We start from the raw sequence: 20,379 nt of genomic DNA on the forward strand, positions 1-20,379 counted from the left end.
TGGAGACAGTGGGATGATACTGGATGAATTTAATTAATTCATTCGTGAACTAACCAGTTTGTAATGTGTGCTCAAACAAAGCTTCGTTCAGAGGTCACACCACAGACAGTGTAAGAAAGTTGTGTATGCGAGTGTGTGCTAATCCTCACCTCTCCCACCAACATTTCATAGATGAGGACCCCCAGCCCCCACCAGTCTACTGCCCTGGTGTAGGATGTGTCCGTTAGGACCTCTGGGGCCAAGAACTCTGGAGTCCCACAGAAGGTACTGGTGCGGTCCCCAAAGCCCATTCCTAGACACGAGGCAGAAACATGAAACCGTTTTAGAGAAGAAGACAAAAGAGAAATAAAAATAAGCTCATCTATCGGTAACATCGAGCTCCACCTTCTTTACACAGTCCGAAGTCGGCGATCTTGACATAACCGTCGGTGTCTAGCAGCAGGTTGTCAAGCTTGAGGTCTCTGAATGAGAAAGAGCATTAAAGATGTCGCTGAGCATTACTGTGTCTTTGCAGTAATTCAACAAGCACAGCTGAGAGTACAGTTTAACAGAGTTCAGTAAAGTCATGCTTGCTGCTCAGCGAGGCTTTTTTAACCGCTAACATTAGCATGCTAATGTCTGGCAAGTATTATGTTGAGAGCTTCTCTAAACAGATTTGAATTGGATAAGTGTTGTTTTGTTTCTCTTCAGTAGATATAGATGTGTTTTCTACATCCCAACTATCACTAGAGGACACTCACCTGTACACAATCTTATGGTCATGGAGGAACTGAAGTCCAAGAACTACGCAGGCTGCATAAAACCTAAAGTCAAACCAGATAAATGTTATTACTGACCTGCAAGAGTACAAAACTGAACAAATGGGAACAAAAATGGACACACCACTACGACTCCTCCCACCGCCACCAGGTCTTTAATGTCAAAGTTGTAGGCTTTTGGTTTTGGTCATGTTTACTGAGAAGGACGAAACTGAACGGATTTATAAACCAGGCTTTTCTTTCATTCCTCAAAAGGCCCTGCGCTAACGGACAGAATAATGGAAAACAGCCGTGGCCTGTGAAGGGCCTTTAATGAGATGTAAATGTTTTTATTGTATTCTATATTCAGGGGAAGAAGAAAATACTAGAAACACCTTTTAGTATGATGCAGTTCAATACAATACCACCGTTATAAGCATCTTATAACAACACTCTCATGCAAACATTGACAAATGTCTCAGTAAGACAAATTAAGTGGATATTATCCAAAGTTAAGATCATTTTAGGATCGAATGCATTTTTCACTTTTCCTGGACAGTGATCCTTGCTGAATAAACTTTGAGTACTTTGAGATTTAAAGTAATTCACACACTTAAAAAGCCCTGAAAATGATCAAACTCGTCTAACCTGCCATCAGGGCTTTACGGGATATGCAAAGTGTGTTTACAGACTCACTTATCACGATCATTAAGGCTCTATTTATTCTCTTCTCTTTCTCAAACACACACGTACATGCAGACTTTACGTACACGGCTCGCGGCTCGGTGAAGACGTCTGTGTGGATGTGCATCATCAGGTCGCCTCCTGCTGTGTACTCCATGACGAAACACACGTGCTCTGGAGTCTGGAAGCACGCAAACAGGTTGACCAGGAAGGGATGGTGCGACAGGTTCACTACCTCAAAGATGCGCTTCTCGCACATTAGACTGCAGGAGGGAGGAGGAGGCGGCAAAACAAAGTGAACACGAGAAGGAGGCGAGTAAGAGTGGAGGGGAGAGAGACAAAGAAGATGGGAGAATGCAGAAGATGAGAGAAAAATTAAGGATTGTGGGGAGGAGTAGAAAGATTGGAGAGAAAAATAAGAGTGTGTTTATTTTGGGATGATGAGACACGCACACTCATCTCCCAAATGAACTGCAATCATGGTGATTCAAGAGATCCAGTCACACACCTGTCCACCTCATCACGAGCAACGATATCTCCTTTCTTCAGGGCTTTGATGGCGTACATCGTGCCCGTCTTCTTGTATTCTGACAACAACACCTGGAGACACATGCAGCAACAACTCTGTCTCAAAACGTACACAACCTGTACAAAGTGAACTACGGGCTTCTAGACATGCATGTTTCCTGATTTAATGTGGAAGAGGAATTAAAACTCTCTTAAATGAATGAATGTTGTGCAATAAGGTCTGACCCCTTTTCAGCAGGTGTTTTATTAAGAATGAACATGATCAACATGTATGAAGCAAGAGTTTCCTTATTAGTTTGTGACTTCCTGCAGCCGTGACTTTTTGCATGCGAGGTTGAGGTTTTTTGTGTATTCCAAGTTAAAAGGTTCACTTAAAAAACGAGCCATTTGTCAAAGTGTACCTTCCCAAAGTGTCCCCTGCCCAACACAGCAATCAGCCGGAAGTCCTGGAGAGACAGAGGACCTTTCCTCTGCTTACTGGAGAGACGGACACACAGTCAGCAGGAACATTTAGAGTAAATACCAAAATACAGAAAACGAGATTGAAACTCTCACATGACGGCATCATTTGTCATGGCATACATCATTTATGTTTGTCATTTACAGCTGGGCTTTTATGTCAAAATGTCCTCCGTGAAAACAACTTTCACAGACAAGTATAGAATATAAAGAAGAGTATAAACACACAATATCAGACTAAAGGACGGTGTTACAGTAAAATATATATATGATGTGGATAAGATACAAGAAAGAAACTCATAACGATACATTGTTCATGTGTGTACCTGCCAACAGATGGGGTTCGGACAGGGCACTCGGGGGTGAGGTCTGGGGGGGAGAAGGGCTCGATGACTGGCAGTCGGTCCTGAGGAGGGACATGCGAGGAAAGGGACACGAAGGAAAAGAGACAGAGACACCAAGAGACAGGGAGATAATGGAGGTCAAGAGACACGATGGTGATTCCGTGACGGACGAGACACACAAGCAGCCTTCCAGGGAGCGGGGGTTCGCTTCGTGTCTGTCTGGTGCAGAACGTGTCACATCAGCTGTGGGACGACTCGCCGGCGCTCACGTCAGACGAATGAAAGAGAGCTGCATCGTTGCTAATTGGTTGCGTGAGGGTTAAAGACGCTGAGCACTGACATTATTAAACAGCATCTACGAGACGTGGGTTTAATTTCATTGCACGTCCATGTTTGGTTTTTAGGCACTTGTAATCTATTAAGTTGGATACATCGGAGCTTTCAGAAAATTCCAAATCGCATTCACAACACAGATGCGGACATGAACACAATTTACAAGTCAAGTCACGATGACTCTGATATGACATGAACGCAGCATTATGGAAACGGCTGCATTGAACAGCTGTTTTGGAGCACATCGAATGATTTCTTCAAACACATCTTAGCAATTTTCCCAAATGACTTTAGGTCAAAATGTCTTGCTAGTTTCAAAATAAAGTCCAAACTTGACCTAAATTGTAATTATTATGGAGTGGATTGTGTATCATTACATTATTTACTGATTAAAGTAATATCTCAGTGCTTTCGTGGATCGCGACTAAATATAGAGAGACCCTTCATCCCACAGCCAACAGAGTGGTTTTACTACAATAGACCCCCCCACACACACCTCCCCCATTTCCCGGGCTTCCTCTCCCTCCGTCTGTCTCACCGGGGTGTTTGCGTCCGCGTCTCTCTTGAAATCACCTCTTATCGGAGAGTCGCTGTCCAAACTCAACTTCTCCACTGAGAACTCCCTGAAAAAACATTCACAGACGCAGACAAACAGACCAACACGGCGATGCACACGAGACAAATGGACAGGGACAAACACAAGAGGGCAGTTAGACGAGGGGGCAGAGAAAGCATCGCGTGCTTTACACTTTGCCAGGAAACACCAGGGGGAAAAGGTTCGAGGAACGCTGCTGCGCTCGACAGAAAAGTCTGATTGATGGCTGTCAAACGTGGACGAAGAGCGTCTCTCCAGTGCAGGGAAGTGGAGTGTGTGCATCTGTGTGGCTTATGCACTTTGTGTGTGTGTGTCTCACCCGGAGTTGAGTGTCTGGCTGTGTGCGCTGGGACTGTAGGTTCCTGAGTTGTTGACCGTGGGAATGGCGTTTCGAAGCAGCCTCACCCACGTCCCGATGTCCACGTTCATCTGACGAGCTCGCAGGAATGCCTTGCCTGGAAACGCACCAACACACACACTGGAGTCAGCGACGCGTGTCTGGCAGGGCGGAGCATTGCGCTGTCTCTAGAGAGAGTTTAAGGCGAACTTTGTAGATAGCTAGGATTTTAGATTTTAGACTGATATTTTATTGTACATTTTTCTATTCTATATTTATTTTACTAAGCTTTTGCAGTAGGCCAGTTGGCTGTGATTTTTATTTTCTCTGAATATGTTTTAATTGCTTGTATGTGAACACCAATTTGGCCGTAAGATTCAGTGAAACTGATTCTTCTTCCTTCATGGTGTGTTCATTGTTTTCAGATACTAGAAATCTTAAAAAGTGATTTAAAAGTCCCAACGGAATTCATAATAGTCAGGAATGCACTCGTGAAATTAAATCATATTCCAAAACCTCCTTGATCCTCATTAAGGGTGCGTGTAGTCCGTCACGTCGGTGTCCAGGTTTTGGATGAATTGTTTCTCCTTCATGTGGTTTTTAATATCGCTGCTCTACATCTCGTTTAAGCGAAGGACTTCCTATCTTTGTTTCTGTAAGTGCTTCATCAATAAAGTTGTCATCATCACGAAGACGCGAGATGATTAATTCACCACTAGGTGGTGCTGTGGTCTAAAAGGAAATAGTGTCCCGAGTAACAGAAGTTTTTCTCTCCTTTTGTTAATTTTCTCATTAAGATAACGTTTCTGCACGACTGCTGATGGTTCATTTTAACGTCTTTGAACTGTACTAAGACTGCAGTGTAGAAAGAAAATGTTATTATTCCCAAAATCAGCACATTTTTCTGTGTTTCCTCACCTTGCTGCTTAGAAAAGATCTTCTTCTGCCTCTGAAGACGAGGAACTCTCTCAATGACCGGGTTGAAGAAGGTCACCTGTACCACACACACACTTTGTTTTCAGACATCACACTCAGACGATTGAACCTTTCAAGTATATCAAAGCAGGGTTTTTCAGCACAGGTGCATGGGACAGCTGTGTGTGTGTGTGTGTGTGTGTGTGTGCGTGTGTGTGTGCGTGTGTGTGCATAGCGTAGATGGGCATATTTGAATATCTATGTGTTAGGGCTGGGCGATAAATCGATTTAATCGATTAATTCGAATGTGTGCTTTAAGGCGATGTGTTTTATTGAAAATCGAGAAAATCGCCCCCACCCCTTTTTCCCGTAGTAGAGTGCGCGCGCATTGTTTACAAACTAAAACAATGGCGGCCAGCAGCTTCACTGCTGCCGCCGCCACCTCACAAAAACAACCCAGCATTTTGGAGACATTCACCAACTGTACTCCGCATGAGAAGAAGAGTGCCCGGTGGAAAGCCATCACGGATGCAGTCGCGATGTATATCGCAAAAGATATGGTGCCCATATACACCGTGGAAAAGCCGGGGTTTATTCACCGTCTCAAAGCTTTGGACCCCAGGTACGTGCTACCAAGCCGTAAACATTTTTCTGACGTTGCCTTGCCTCGGCTGTACAATAGTACACGCCAAAGGATCTCTGCGGAGCTGGAGGGGATGTCATTCTACTCCGCAACAACTGACCTGTGGTCCAGCAGGTTGACCCAGACACCGATCCACTTGACTGGTGGAAGCGTCACCAACTTAACTTTCCAAGGCTAAGTACTTTAGCAAAGAAATACCTCTCTGTGCCAGCTACAAGTGCCCCCTCTGAGAGGCTTTTCAGTGTGTGGGGGGGGGCATTGTTACATGCCACCGTGCATGCCTGAAGCCAGAGGTAGTAGACAGGCTTGTCTTCCTGGCAAAAAATATTTAGAAAAAACATGCACTACTGTTTAATACTGTTGGTTATGTTGTGAATGCACTTGATTTTGTTTACATGCACTTATTTACTGTGCAAAATATGTTATGTTGATGTTAGATCAGATGTTGCACTTTTGAAAATGTGAATGTTAAAGGGTCATATACATTTTATTTCATGCTGTGTTTGTATCAGTGTATTCAGTTAGAAAAGCTTACTGTAAAAAGTTACATTTGCACAGTTGTTTACAATGGAAGGCTACTATTTAATGCCATTTAATGTTATGTTTAATTTAATTTTATATTTAAATGATTCAGGCAAACAAAAGAGTGACCAAATACTTTTTGTATACTACAGGCACCTTTCTACAATGTTCAGGTTTTGTTTGCACTTTATTTTTATCAACCTACTTGGGAAAATCATCACAAAATAAAAGAAAAAATTGTTTTCAACAGCTTCTGTCATCTGCAAAAAATTTTGGGGGAAAAAAATCGATTTAAATCGTGAATCGGATTTTTTGTAAAAAAATCGGAGATTTTTTTTTTAGGCCATATCGCCCAGCCCTACTATGTGTCTATTCATAGCACGTGTATAGACGGGTGTTATGTATGCAAAGACACCTATGTCCACCTTTGTGTGTGGCTGTTCCTGTTCCCATTTCTTTGTTACAGTTTTTTTCAAGGTGTGTGTGTGTGTGTGTGTGTGTGTGTGTGTACCTCGGCCAGCAGCAGGCCCTGAGGCTCCAGCTCCAGCTGAACTCTGTGTTTCTGGTTGTCCAGGAACTCCTCCAGCTTCAGGTACTTCAGAGCACACAACGAGCGGTAGTCCTTCCAGTAGACTGCTATCTCCATCTCCCTCGACTGAAACATAAACACACGGCGGCACCCAACGGGGACAACAGCAGCGGGCAGTTTTACTAAATGGATGATTAAATGCACTCAATGCTGTGTGTGTGTGTGTGTACTGACCCTTTCCAGCTCCACAGTGAAGGTCTGGTCCCAAGCCTGCTCTCCCACAGTCCTCCAGAGTGTCTGGCCCACAACACCGTTATCCAGCTTCAGCACAGCACTCACCTCAGCTACACACAAACACACATTCCTATTCAGAACCTGGCCCTTTAGCCCTGACCACTAAAAAAACAAAACATGAACGCTACCGTATGCTCACGCTGCAATAATACAATTTAAGTATTGATTAATGATAGTCATTAATTTCCTCGGGGAAAGTGCAAGACCTTAAAAAAGCTATCTGTGAATGGTCTGCTCAGGGTACTGAAGCAAGTCAGCTCAATTTGCTGATGTTGCTGCGCCATTATGTGTGAGCACTGACCCACAGTACCCAACCTCCCCACCCTAAAGTGACCGTGATAGTAATTTCATAGACTAAATATAGATTTGCTACATTGTGCTGTTTGTTTTACACTATTTGTGATGAGACCCACACACACATTCATACGTCCACTTACACGAGAGCTCGTCTGTCTTGCTGGGCGTCTTCCCGCTGACCGAGCCGCTCCGGCCGTAGAGTCCCTTGCTGCCTCTCATGAAGGACCTGGTGTCTCCGGGGCTGTAGCAGGGCAGCATGACGGCTGTCCCTTTATTGCGACCGGGGACCACCTCCAACAACCCCACGCAGCCCAGCACCTGCACCTGTAAGCTACCTGGAGACACACAGGGGAACCAGTCAGGCACAACCAACGACGAGGGCCAAAAGCATCCAGAGGCCACATGAATAGAATTATGAAAAATTCAAGACCGAAAAAATGTGCGATTCACAAATATCACGCACACTTGCAAAAGCGTACGCCCTCTTCCACAAATAGTCACAGCACATTCACTCGCACGAGATACAATATCTCCCAAAGTCCTTGGTCTTTTTGCTCGACGCGGTTTTGCTTTGTGTCAATTACCAGTGAGAGGCGAGGGCTTGTTGAGCGTGCTGTACTGGTTGTGGGGGTAAGGGGCGCCATGGCGAGAGGAGGCCAGGACCAGCTCCTCTTTGATGACACTCGCCTTGGGATGGTCCTCGGGCAGCTCTGCCAGACGCTGGTCCAGGGAGTCCCTCAGCAGGTCCAAGCGCTGAGACGCCTCGCTCAGACGAGACTGCGCCTGCAGGGCATCGACACAGAGCAGCATTAAAACACGCTCGGCGACGTTACGCAAGCGATCACCTCCCCATCCAATCTCACAGGCCGCACAATCCATCCCTGCTGTCATATTATCACAATGAAAACAAGAGCATTGGTGTAACAATCCGTTAGAAATGTCCAGTAAAGTGGCTCTAGCCCAAAATATACTGCACAAGAAGCTTAATGTGAGCTTGCAACGCCACGCTTCATGGCTGAAAAAACAGGGTGTGTGTGTGGAAGGGTTTGCAGGATGTGTGTGTGTGTCCAGTCTAACCTCAGACAGGGCTTTCTTGTCCTGGACCTTGCTGGCCCCCAGGAGCCTCAGCACATTTTTGGCCCCCTCAACGACAGCATGCTCCACTCTGTAGTGATGCCTCAGCTCTTCGATGCGCAGCTCCATCGCACAGTCGTCCTGGTTACCTGCAGTGTTTGGACGGACACATTGCATTAGTAAGTAGAGGACTTCACACAATACAGCTGAGGCTGCGATACATTGAGATGCCGCATTCATCCAACCTGCAACTATTATTCAGTTTTATTCCATAGGTCGATGTTGGCAGGAGCACGCTGAGACTTTTGTTTTGGCAGCAGCGTACGACTCCCCTGAGCATACGAGGTTAGCTTAATGCCTCGATGCATGTCATGCATTACACAAGCCAGACAAAGAAAACATTAGCAGCGCCCGGAGGGGGCCATCTCTGAGTGTTCCCCAGTAAACAACATTAACTTTAGTTCCAACCTCTTTCCAAATGGCTTTGTCATTCCCATCTCTAAAAGCAAACTGAGCAACAATACAAAATATTAATTTCATTATTTTTGTTTCATTTTTTTCTGAGATTTAAGATTTAAAATAAATCACATTGGAATTAAATTAGTTAAGACAGAGAAAAACAAACAAACGAGTGATAGCTCACTTACTTAAATAAGATTTCATCGGATTTATTTGAGCAATAACAGCTTGTTATGAAATATCTTTAATATTTCCTGTTTTCGCCACAGGTTACAGCTAGCTCTAATTAGAAAGATGTTTGAAATGGAAAGTGTACAATATAACTACATTATAATTGAATTTAATGTTGTAATAACTAACCAAAAATATATTAGAATACAATGTAACTTCTTTACATTCCATTCGAATGTAAAGAATATGTTCTAATACAATGTAACGTCTTTACATTCTAATACAATGTAACTTCTTTACATTCTAATAGAATTGTATTTTGAAGATGAACAGGACATTTTTCAGTTTCAAGTAATGACTGGGTTGTTACTTTCGGTGCTGCTTTAGTATTGATCATGTTTTGATATTTGAGTCATGTTGTGGATGATCAGATGGAGTTATGATGGTAGCAGTCGCCCAATTGCAGATTCAGCTTGAGCAAAACCTTTGCCTATTGTACATCAGGCCCATAGGAGTTTACAAGGCAGGTGTCCTTTCTCAAAACACTGACCTGATGCAGCAAGTGGATATTTGTTGCTGAACATAATATTATGCATTGGTCCTCTACATCCTCTAGTCTGAATGAGCATACTTATAAACGCACTGTTACAACTCCTTCATAGTGTCATATTGCTTTTCAGAGAATTATGATGATAAGTTCATAGTAGATGTAAAAGTATACTTATGTACAATACATTATGTTGAACATTGTTGCTCCTGAATGGATCACAGCCAACCCAATTATTGTCAACACAGCTCATGTCCTTGGTCATGGTGCCACAGCACTTAAAAGAATAAACATCATAATTCTCAAAATTCTGACCCTTTGCTTTTTCATTCACAGCATTTACTTTTACTTTCAATACTTAAGTACATTTAACATCAGAAAATTACTTTTGATACTTAAGTACAAGAAATATCAGATACTTTAAGACTTTTACTCAAGTAGTATTCTAATAGGTAACTTTTACTGGAGTCATTTTCCAGTAAGGTATCTTTACTTTTACTCAAGTATGGCTTTTGGGTACTTTATACACCACTGTATATATGTATTACAACGTATATGTTCTCACAGTAATAATATTTTCAGTCCTTCACTGTAAACTAAAAGCCACTTCAACATGCAACGAATGCCACTGATAAAACACTGACAATTAGCTATTTCACCCTCTAAATGGAGAGAGATGATAACAGAAGCCAGATCAGAGCCGAAAGATAAAGTGCAATGCCATCAGTCTAATAGGGGAAAAAACATACTCGAGCTCCCTCATTTGGAAAAACAGACATTTGGGTCAGTCTCGGAGTTAAACCCGTGAAGCACAATTACAGCTAAGCGGTTAGCTTAATGTCACAGCGGCGGCCTTTCACAGTGGGCGACGAACACAATGGAGCACAGAGATGAGGAGAGGAGAGGAGGCGCGAGATAACGAGGACATTAGGATGAATAGCATTCAAAAATATGTGCGTTTGACTTTGTAATGCCAGGTTAGTGAAGAGGAAGGACACACGAACAAAGAGGAGTGATTAAAAAAAGATTATTTTTTTATGACTTATGGGTTGCTCAAAGCGCTGCATGAGACAGGAGCAGAGAGAGAAAGAGAGAGGAAAAAAGGGGGAGCCAGGGATGGAGATGGATGCTTTTATCTCCAAATAAGGTGTTCTGCCTGGAGCCCAGACCCTGCTCGATGACCCCTCCACCGGGTGTGGTGCCTGGAGACTGTCTGTGTACACTATACACACACACACACACAACCCCTGTGTGAGTGTGTAGGATCCAAAGGAGAAAGAGAGAGAGATAGATGTGTGACACCGGCATAAAAGAAGAAAATCCAAATGTTGAAGTATATTTAGAGAGTTACATTGAGGGAAATAAAATACCTGTGCAGAAAGACACTTTACAGTTAATGTCTTTGCAGATAATAGAGGTTAAAGTTTAGCATTGTACTCCTGTAACACTGTCGGATTCACGATGAACAGTGTGAACAAAAAGGATCCACATCGACGTAGCAGAACCGGTCGTTCTATCTTTGCCAAAACCGGGCGCGTACATCGCCCACAATGCACCCCAACCACAGACTGTTTCGGTTAGACATTCAGGTATGTTGTGCTTGACGCGGCTAACGTAGCCTCGAGTGGCTAGCTGGACTCAATCGGAGATGATGAGCAGCTACAGAGTTCTGGTGAGCTCGCAACTTTCTAACTCCACACCCTCAAAATCATCACTTGAGGTAATCCTTTTTTATTCTTCTTTTTTTTTGATAAATCAGACATCACATGTGGCTCCATCTAGAGGCTTTGCAAAAATCCCCCCCCCCCCCACATATGCAGAATTGAACTCTCTTTATCACGTTGCAGCAGTGGAAGGAACATGAAATCATTAAAAACACAGTAGGTTTTCCACTTAGAGGACACCAGGGGATAAAGTACAGCCCTTCAGAGTGACCATCCATCCAAATAGCCATGATCTTCTTTCCCTTAAAAGCCCACTTTCCTATTAGCCATCGGCTGCCTCAGTCCGTCATGAGCAGAAACAAATCTATGGCCCCAAAGGGAATACGGAAATATCCTTATAATCTCTATTTTACTTCTATCCCCTCCCACTGCTCCCTCCCTGCATTTTACCAAACATCAATCTGCCCAATTATTCCCAGCAAAGGAGCCATGACGGTCCACAGCACTCACCTGCTCAGAAATGGCGTGGATCTCTCTGCCATGGCACATAATGCGAGTGTGTGTCAGACAGAAGAGACGGGGGACAGGACATCGCCTTTGTTCGTTTGATCGCACCTTGAAGCGCAACGACCACACTTCCACTTCCTTTAATACATGCGATCACCTGTTTGTGCTCACAATAACACTGTCCTGCGAGTGTGTGAGCGGGCGTTTAGTGTGTAAAAGAGACTTTTCATCTGCCGGCCCCTTTTTGTTGGAGGGTTGAATTTTTTCAGTGTGAATTTGATTGATTGTGGTAATGGGCCAGGTGGGCCATTTCACAGGCTTTGTATAACTCACTCACATATTTGTCCACCACACACACACACACACACACACACACTCAGTGCACTGTTTATCAGTCCATCTTCTTCCCCACAAAACTAAGGCGGAGAGTGAACACTCTTTTTATTGATCTGTTATTGCTACAGTCTGCTGTCTGGAGCTGCTGCTCTCGACAGACTGAAAGACGTGCAGAAGACCGAGAGATGAAAAGCGTCCCGTCAGAGCCATCTGACCACCATCACGCCATAAACCACACCGTGAACACCGTTTAGATCACTTTCCTTTGACGGGTGAAATAAAATGGTTCAGGGTGGGAATAATTACTGCATGTCGGTCAAAATCTGCTACCATGTATTCTTTTGTTGCTCCGTGGTTTAATGCGTAGTACCATACGTACAGGATTTTGACAGGTTTACCTCGGCTACACTCATCCGATACTACGTCCAAAAGCACCAACCTTTCACGGTGCAACCAAATATTGACCAATAGACTAAATATTGTAAAACTAATTCTAAATGTCATCACTTCCAAAATGTACCCTGCTACCAAGGTGAGTAACCCTCATTGATTTATTGGAACGTGGGAGAGCGCCATGAGTGTGTTTTGCATTACTACATTGTAAGCTGCTTACACTTTGAATACGCTCACGGAGCCAGCCGAACGAACTCACCCTGCGTGTCGTCATTGTGCTCGGTGGCCTGCACAGCCTTGCGGATTTGCATGCGGATGATGTCAATTTTGGTCTTACTGTCCTGCTGCATCTGCTGGGCCGTCTGCAGCATCTTCTTATCCTGATTGAAGGAGAGACGAGACCGGGAGCAAAAATCAAATATCATAATACTAGAAAACTTTGAGCAACAGAGAGGAATCCCTCATCCTTTTTTTTCCCCTTTTTCTTCTTCTTCTGTTGATTGACTGTTATGGCTGTTGAATCTGTATTTTACAGCAGTGAAACAGAAAGGGAAGTGGAGGTATGAGAGCTCGGTCAAATGGCAAGGTGAAGCAAAATGCTGCAAAAAAAAAAGAGGGGGAGGGGGTCTTTAGAAGTAATCGAGGGGTGAGGTGTGTGCAGGAGGGGAGGGGTTTGTGTGTCCCGGGGTCCTATGCATTTAGAGATCATCCGAGTCAGCAGATTGGTAAAGGTTGTGGATCATGAACACACACACACACACATATGGATGTGTATGGATTTAGCCAGTGCCCTGTACCTTGGTGGATCCGTTAGCGTAGATGGGGATCATGTTTTCGACCCCCTGCTTGACTTTGAGCTCGATGTTGAGCTGTCTCTCTAGAGCAGCAATGCGGTCCTTGTGGGCCGACCTACGACTTTCCGCCCCGGGAGACTGAGGACACTCATCTGTGTGGAGGGAAGGAAAGAGATGATATAAAAAGATGGAACAAGATGACGGTTCACACGGTGCGCCCTAAAGTCAAAATACTCTCTGGGGAACGTCATGTAATGTCAAGCTGCTCACTCATCTGAAACTTTCTTGGTGATATCGGGGACAGAGGAAGCAAATGACGAGGGGGATTTTGACAGTAAAGTGGGAGAGGTAGTTTATTCACACGCGTACCTTTGTTCTCCTCGCCTCCCTTCACCACGATGTGAGCATCCAGTTCTTGCAGCTGAGCATGCAGATTGTCCAGCTTGCGGTTCGAAGAACGCAACTGGCTTTCCACCTGCAGGCATGTGCAAAATACGGTAAAACATGAACATGATCAATACACGCAAGAATGTCACAAGAGGCTGGAGAGCAGACATTCCACTTTGAACCAGTTCTACAAGACATTTGTTCTTCAACATCATACTCGATGTACCACAAAAATCTGCTAACTTTCTGAGGCAAAGCGGTGGGAGACGGCAATGGACTTCTCGTGGCTGGTCTGCCAAATATTAAAAGAAGAAGAAGAAATCCAAACAATAATACAGGCTGGGTCTATTCCTTGGTGTGTTCCAGGGAAACCAAATCACCTGATGTAAAACATCTCCATATCTCATCATATGCCCTTTAATGCCCACAACTGCACATGAGCAACGCATCTAACTCTCCACCTGCTCGAGTATTAATGCTCACTTCTAGCAACAGGCGGAGCTGGTGCAGCTGTCCTGGGAACTGGTATGTGACTGACTCACCAGCCACTGTTCCAGTCATTAAACTGGTTTCCTGCAGTCGCACTGATGTAAAATTCAATAGTTTTGTCGCTGGAAGATGCTTTCTCATATTAAGTATCCTTTAAAGTGTCATTTTGCCAAATCCTTGACTTTCTCTTTGCTCTTTCAGATCATCTATTATCTGTTGGCTCTTTTCCACACTAAAAATAAGACATTTGACTCGAACACGTCCTGGAGTTGGAAGGCTTTAGGAGGATCTGAGGGTAACTGTGGCAAACCTGATGTGCGTTCCTCTTGTCAGTCGTCGCCCTCCGTAGGTTCTCAGCTCCCTCCTTGATTTTCAGCTCCCTACGAATCTCTCTGCGGATCTTTTCGCGATGCTCGTCCAGAAGCTGCTGCACGCTGGAATCGGAGAAATCAGAGTTCTGGTCCAGGTCGAGCTGCTCCAGAACAGACAGCTCGCCTGAGTCACTCTAGACGGGTGAACAGGGGTAGGGAGAGCGGGAAGGAAACAAAAACAAAAACAAAAAGGATAAAGAAGTTAGGCGGCGTGGTTATGAACAAAATTTAAATGTTTACAATACAAGGCTTACTGAACAACACAGTCAGCCTGGTTAGAGGAGGTGTTGTGAGTGATATAGACAGCCGAGGATGACATGGTGAGCAGGATAAGGCCGTAATGGGAGGAACGAGATAGAGAGGGAGCGAGGACAGTGATGGGGGGTGGGAAGGGAAAAGCTGGGTAGAAATAAAAATGCTAGAAAAGGAAGCAGGAGGAGCAGAGGGGAATGACAAAAATCTTGTTCAGTCTGAGTTTATTATATATTAAAACAAACCTCCAAACTGCTTAAAAGTAGAGCTTCAAGGTTCAGGAATACCAACAGAAATGTTGTTTTCAATATAGTCGGCCTGACAAACGGGCTAAGAATCGAGACGATACACAAACATCAAAGTGCATTACAAATCTGTCCCATGACATGTGCTGTCCATTGTCCTCTTTCAGTATTTTCCCATGAACCTCTGCTTCGCCACTAGGTGAGATCTCAACTTAAACCCACACACACTTGGTACGAGTAAATAACTGGGCTCCACAAGTTTCAGGCGATGCCGTTAATCACTACAAATCACACACAGCCCACTATTACAGGAACACACCAATCAAACAAACAAGCCCACTGCACTTCACCTCCGAGCTGTCCTCATCCTCCTCGTCGCCATGCCAACACATAGTCCACTCGGATACGGTGACCCCGAAAAGGGAGGAACAGAAATCTTTGGTACGCTCCCGAGCTCGGCCAAACGGCTAATGCCACACTGAGAGCAAAACGGGTTGGCAGGGGGAGAAAACGATAAAAAGAGATAAAGAGAGGGAGAGTTAAGTGAGGGAGGAGGGGGAACGCCTCCGAAAGAGGATATCCGTCCCAACACCAAGCTGCTCAGGCTTTTCCTGTTTCCTCTGCGATTTTGTTGCTGTCAGTGGAGAGCGAGACGCAGAGAGAAGGGGGGGGTGACAGAAACTTTAAACATCAAGGACACATCCTGAACTGGATCTGTGGCAGTCAGCTTGTACCACATCAAGTCTTTGTACACCCATTAATCAGAGCAGGCTTGAAGAGACTTTGTGACAGCTGTTTTTTGGTCTCACTTGGTTCAACGATATAGGAAACCAGGGAAGGATGCGTTTTCTAAGTATTGGATCAACGCCAGAGAGTAAGCTTGAGATGCATTTCTGCTGCCTGCTTGACCTCTTGTTTTCCTGTGGGCTCCACATCTGCAAACCACAGTGGTAGTTCCCCCTTCCCCTATGCGGAGACTATGGGATACGGTCACAGTGGTGGGCGCCATTAGCCCCCCTAAAGCTAGCCTCCAACATCATCCTCCAAAGTGTGAAACGAGCATACGGTTTGAAGCACGGCACGATAACAGCGATCTCACCGGTGAACTGTACGTCACACTGTGCCGGATAGGCGTCATCAGAAGCGCGTCAGATAATGGAATGAATGCATGGTGATGTCTACCAACATGATGTAAAAGGAAAACTAAATATGCAAACAGAGACACAACACGAGTTCTGATCATAAACTCGTCCTGTTGGCTACGGCACTGGAACGGCTGTCATTTTTCTTTTCGTTTTAAAGCCTGAATTTAAAAACATAAAAAAAGAAGCTACACGTTTTAGCATCTTCCATACACGCACAATGGTGAGCTTTGCTATGTTACACTTTTGAGCTACGTATTAGACCTGTGATTAATACAGATTTTGGGTGGTGTAGTCCCGTTTCACCGTTTCAGTTAAATTCATTTGAATTCTCAAATCTAGCTAAAAGCAAAGAAAAGTGCCACGCACTGTTTTTCCTCTGGAGGAGACGACTGGAAGTGTTGTGAAGTCAGCTTGGCGAAACAGACTCATCAATCATCTTTGGGCAGACATTTATGACCTAATTGATGTACTTGCTTAGCTACGTCCAACTGCAACCCATTAACGGGGAAGGGAGAGAGAGAGACTTACTTTTAAGTGTTACATGACAAAGGCTTTGTTCCCCTATATGCACATTAGAGCAAACGGTTACATAATTAAGAGCCAATCATAGATTTGTCCCAGGGTATTTAAGCTTTAGAGCTTAGGATATAAACATATATGAAAATGGTGCTTAGAATCTTGCGCTGGCCACGACCAGTGTGTCATGCCCCATTTCATGCTGCATTAAGGTTGCTGGTGCGACCCACATCTACAAACCAACCAGCCACGTTGTTAGACGACTACAGATTTCACCACGCTTCTTCAACTGTCAGCTTAGTAAAGACCCTTCACATTGTGCAATGTTGGGCTGTCAATGTCCATCTTACCCAAAACTAGAAATGATCGCCATACAGTATATTTATTCACAGGTATCACACACGGGAGAGAGAGAGCGAGAGACAGAGAGCATTGTACATACTGAAAGATGATATCATGCACTTTAAAATAGCTTTTCTAGGGAAATATTTAATAATTGGAAATTCCTAATATTAAGACCAAGACCTTGTTGTCAGTTAGAAGTGTCCCGTCAATGGGGGAAATGCTTTTTGGGTCACAGGACGGCAAGTGGCCACTGGTGTTGTGTCCAGCTCACTTAATACAGCCAACATAGGGAGAAGATGAAGGAAAAGATCAGTGACGTCACCAGAGTTGACCAAAGACAGGAAGCCATCAATGACAGGTGACACACCCCTAATCATTTCCACACACAGTCTTCATTAAATGGGATTTCTTTCTTTTTTTTGTAATCTTGTCTTACAGTTTGAGAAAATAGTCCGGTTCAGTGGAAATGTCACAGGAAAGGAAAGAGTGGACCACTTATGTCTGTAATTTAGAGGTCATTATGTTGTTTGTCTTCAGTCTTTCCACATAAAACTGACTCATGCCTCTCGACTCCTCAGGAGATCTGCGTGAGCCCAGGTAAGAAAAGAAAGGGGACACCGACTGGAGACGGGGAGTTTTACTTCATGTTAATCTGAAAAGATGGACTGAGCCGACCAGAGTGAGAGTCTATAAGCAAGCAGACACCAATACTGTAAGTACATTAGAGCTTTACAACTAAATATGGATTGTTTACCAACTGTGATGAAAGCTGCAGTAATGGCTTAACAGTCAACACATTTCATGTATGGCAATTTAAGTCTGGTAGACTGAACAAATATCAATAGTATGCATCCCATATATGCTTTTTCCATTTCATTAATAAAATCTGGTATTTAAAACGCAACCTGAAGGATCTTTGCAAACCAAAACAAATACAAATTAATTGATTAAAAATACTTATTGCCTCAAAAACGTCCCGGACAGTTTGACAAATCATTGATCTGCTGCTGAACGAAAATATTCAAAACGTTGACATACTCTGAGGATGAGAACAAAACTGTTAAGACTATTAATACAATAATGATTACACAAAATCCTGAATTTCAACCCCCATAATTGTGCGGCACCGACTACCCTCAAGACTTCACTTTGACATAAGACATTTAACTCCTCTCCGCCTCCACCCACCTCCGTGTGTAAAGTGTGCGTGCATGTGATCCACACTGATGAAATGTTTGCTTACCTTTACAGCACATTGGGAGTAGCTGCTATTGCTTAAAAGAGGTCGGAGTGTTTCGGCGCAACTGTGGATTGTTGTGTTTGTCTGCTGAGCTACAGCCTCACTGCCAACTGATTGTGTGTCAGATGGTCAACTGATTGTGTAACTGAGATGGAGGGATGTCGTTGTGTTGTTGAGTTCTTCTACTCCGCTCACGCACTCTCATCCACATCATTGTTATGACTTTAAGCACAGATGCAGCAATGGAAGCAACTCCTCAAAGAGCAAGAATTTACTGAGAAAATACTTCTTTTGCTATTCTTAGATGTGTACGACACGTGTTCGGTGTTGATGGACTGGGTGGTTTTCAGCACAACTAAGTTACCTTTTTTTTGATTGGGCAGCTACAACTTATTTTGGGTGGTTGGATAATTGTGGCTATTTTTTTTAAATCCATGTCGAATTGTAACAATTTAAAATTGGTCCACCAGTTTTGTTTATGAAAATAATGATATTCCCATCAGCCTCAGCTGTACTTTGTTTAGTGCTACAATTAAAAAGTAACCTCAATTTCAAGATAAATCGTACGTCAACAGAGAAATCTATCAGGAGCTACGACCGACCCCGACTCTATGCTGTGGTACAGCGTGGGTTTAGTCTGTCAGTCTATGTATGCACTGCTAATGAGATTCATATGTACAGGTCCTGAGTATCCACTGCTGTACAGCCACTCCGCCGGAGACAAAGAACAAGATATGGTCCAAACAAAGCAGCCGATCGTCACAATTGCCCTTCGGGCCGTGTCATGAGCTCAGTTGGTGGGAACTCGTCTGCTGCCACTTCCAACACAACACATGTAAACAGACGTGTTGTGTGACTCGTGAATGACTCATCCGAAGCTCATGACGGGCTAATCCAGTAGATAACGGCGCCAAGCGAGGCTAATTCAATCTGACTGTGTGAGCAGCGTAGGGGAGCCTTGGGCTGGATGGAGGGGAACAAGCCAGAGCATGGGTGAAGTGCAATTTTGTGCGTGTGTTAGCATGTCCTCCACTGTGAGGGCAATGCCTGGAGTTTGCCTACGGAGTGATAATGACCACTCAGTACAGTGATAGTGTCCACACAGAGGCCATGGAGAGGAGTTGTCGTGGACAAAGATAGGACAGATTTTGATTTTAATGCACACACTGATGCAAAAAAACATCTGTGTACTCTCACAGCTCCAGTACACTCACTCCAAAATATCTTGTTCATGTGGGCCGTTGAATATGACACGAGGTGAAAACGCCATTGTAACTGTGACTGGATGCTTTTTTCCCACCATGAGAGAAGGAAGGACAGGCGGACTGTGGCTGTGCTCAAAGTCACAGACAACAATAGAGGAGGAAGAAGAAAGGAGGAAAGAAAAAAGAGCCTTTTTACAGCAACAAATCATGAAAATGAGATGGCTGGTAAAGTCCTCTCTATACTAAACTACAACTGAAAGATGCTGAGAGGTTCTGATCAGTCATCAGGTTCTTTCTGATGTTTATAGAAGTTAAATGTTGTTCCGGTATAAAGAGTTTGAGTGTTTTTTCTGGGGTCAGCATTTCTTAAATCTCTACAAAGGAGTTTGCACATGCAAAGTTAGCACGACATTTGTTCAGCATGGACTAAATTACCAAAATAATAAAAAGGCCTTTACACATCAGGCGCGTGACAAATAAACATGGAAATGCAAAATACTCGCATGTCGCATCATAACTATATTGCGACAGTAGCTATACTTAAAAAAAAAAAAAAAAAGGTTTGTATAGGTTTGCGCAGGCAGAGGAGAAAGTACCAGGATCCTATTGAGGCAGGTTGTGAAGACACAGACAAACATTCAAAAGAATAGATTGATTTGTGAATTAACTGCACAAAAAGAAACCTAGCGTGATGCATATTTCTCACTGCTACACCTGGCCGGTCTCCCTCCGGTTATGTCTTTTTTGATGCAGAAATAAAATGCAACAAAATTTAAAACAACAACTTGATGTTACTATAGTGTATATATATATACTATATATATATAATATAGTCTTCCACTGCCACATGAGCCACTTTTTGTTATTCTGCCAAAAAGAAACACCATTTCCTTTTCTTGTCAAAGCGACTGACAGCATGGCAGAGAGGAGGGGGAGCGGGAGCAAGGCTGAAATCAGACAAACAAAGTGGACAAGGAGGAAGAGGGGAAATGAAAAAGCAAACCAAACATTTACCGGTTTCT

At 43.8% G+C, this 20,379-nt stretch overlaps 1 protein-coding gene across 3 annotated transcripts in view; it reads right to left on the minus strand.

Annotated features, from left to right (window-relative positions):
* pkn1a (protein kinase N1a) overlaps positions 1-20,379 on the minus strand; it is a gene marked incomplete at its 3' end in the record, with an annotated part of 37,618 nt that overhangs the window by 1,294 nt on the left and 15,945 nt on the right. Inside the window, exons 1-20 of one of the 3 annotated variants that reach the window (XM_079279456.1) lie at positions 15,257-15,359; positions 14,349-14,543; positions 13,532-13,637; positions 13,166-13,314; positions 12,628-12,748; positions 8,295-8,440; positions 7,802-8,000; positions 7,358-7,552; positions 6,861-6,970; positions 6,609-6,752; positions 4,936-5,011; positions 4,000-4,135; positions 3,624-3,708; positions 2,735-2,814; positions 2,351-2,426; positions 1,930-2,021; positions 1,508-1,684; positions 741-803; positions 385-461; positions 150-292 (exon numbers count right to left, since the gene is read on the minus strand). In XM_079279456.1, the coding sequence (XP_079135582.1) occupies positions 150-292; positions 385-461; positions 741-803; positions 1,508-1,684; positions 1,930-2,021; positions 2,351-2,426; positions 2,735-2,814; positions 3,624-3,708; positions 4,000-4,135; positions 4,936-5,011; positions 6,609-6,752; positions 6,861-6,970; positions 7,358-7,552; positions 7,802-8,000; positions 8,295-8,440; positions 12,628-12,748; positions 13,166-13,314; positions 13,532-13,637; positions 14,349-14,543; positions 15,257-15,298 (2,412 nt within the window). In that variant the 5' untranslated portion in view covers positions 15,299-15,359. Of the gene's footprint in view, positions 1-149; positions 293-384; positions 462-740; positions 804-1,507; positions 1,685-1,929; positions 2,022-2,350; positions 2,427-2,734; positions 2,815-3,581; positions 3,709-3,999; positions 4,136-4,935; positions 5,012-6,608; positions 6,753-6,860; positions 6,971-7,357; positions 7,553-7,801; positions 8,001-8,294; positions 8,441-12,627; positions 12,749-13,165; positions 13,315-13,531; positions 13,638-14,348; positions 14,544-15,256; positions 15,360-20,379 lie in introns of those variants that run through there. The other 2 variants (XM_079279454.1, XM_079279455.1) reach the window with 2 other exon arrangements.

This window comes from Melanostigma gelatinosum, assembly GCF_949748355.1.
Source record: "Melanostigma gelatinosum genome assembly, chromosome: 11".
NCBI classification, from domain to species: Eukaryota; Metazoa; Chordata; class Actinopteri; order Perciformes; family Zoarcidae; genus Melanostigma; species Melanostigma gelatinosum.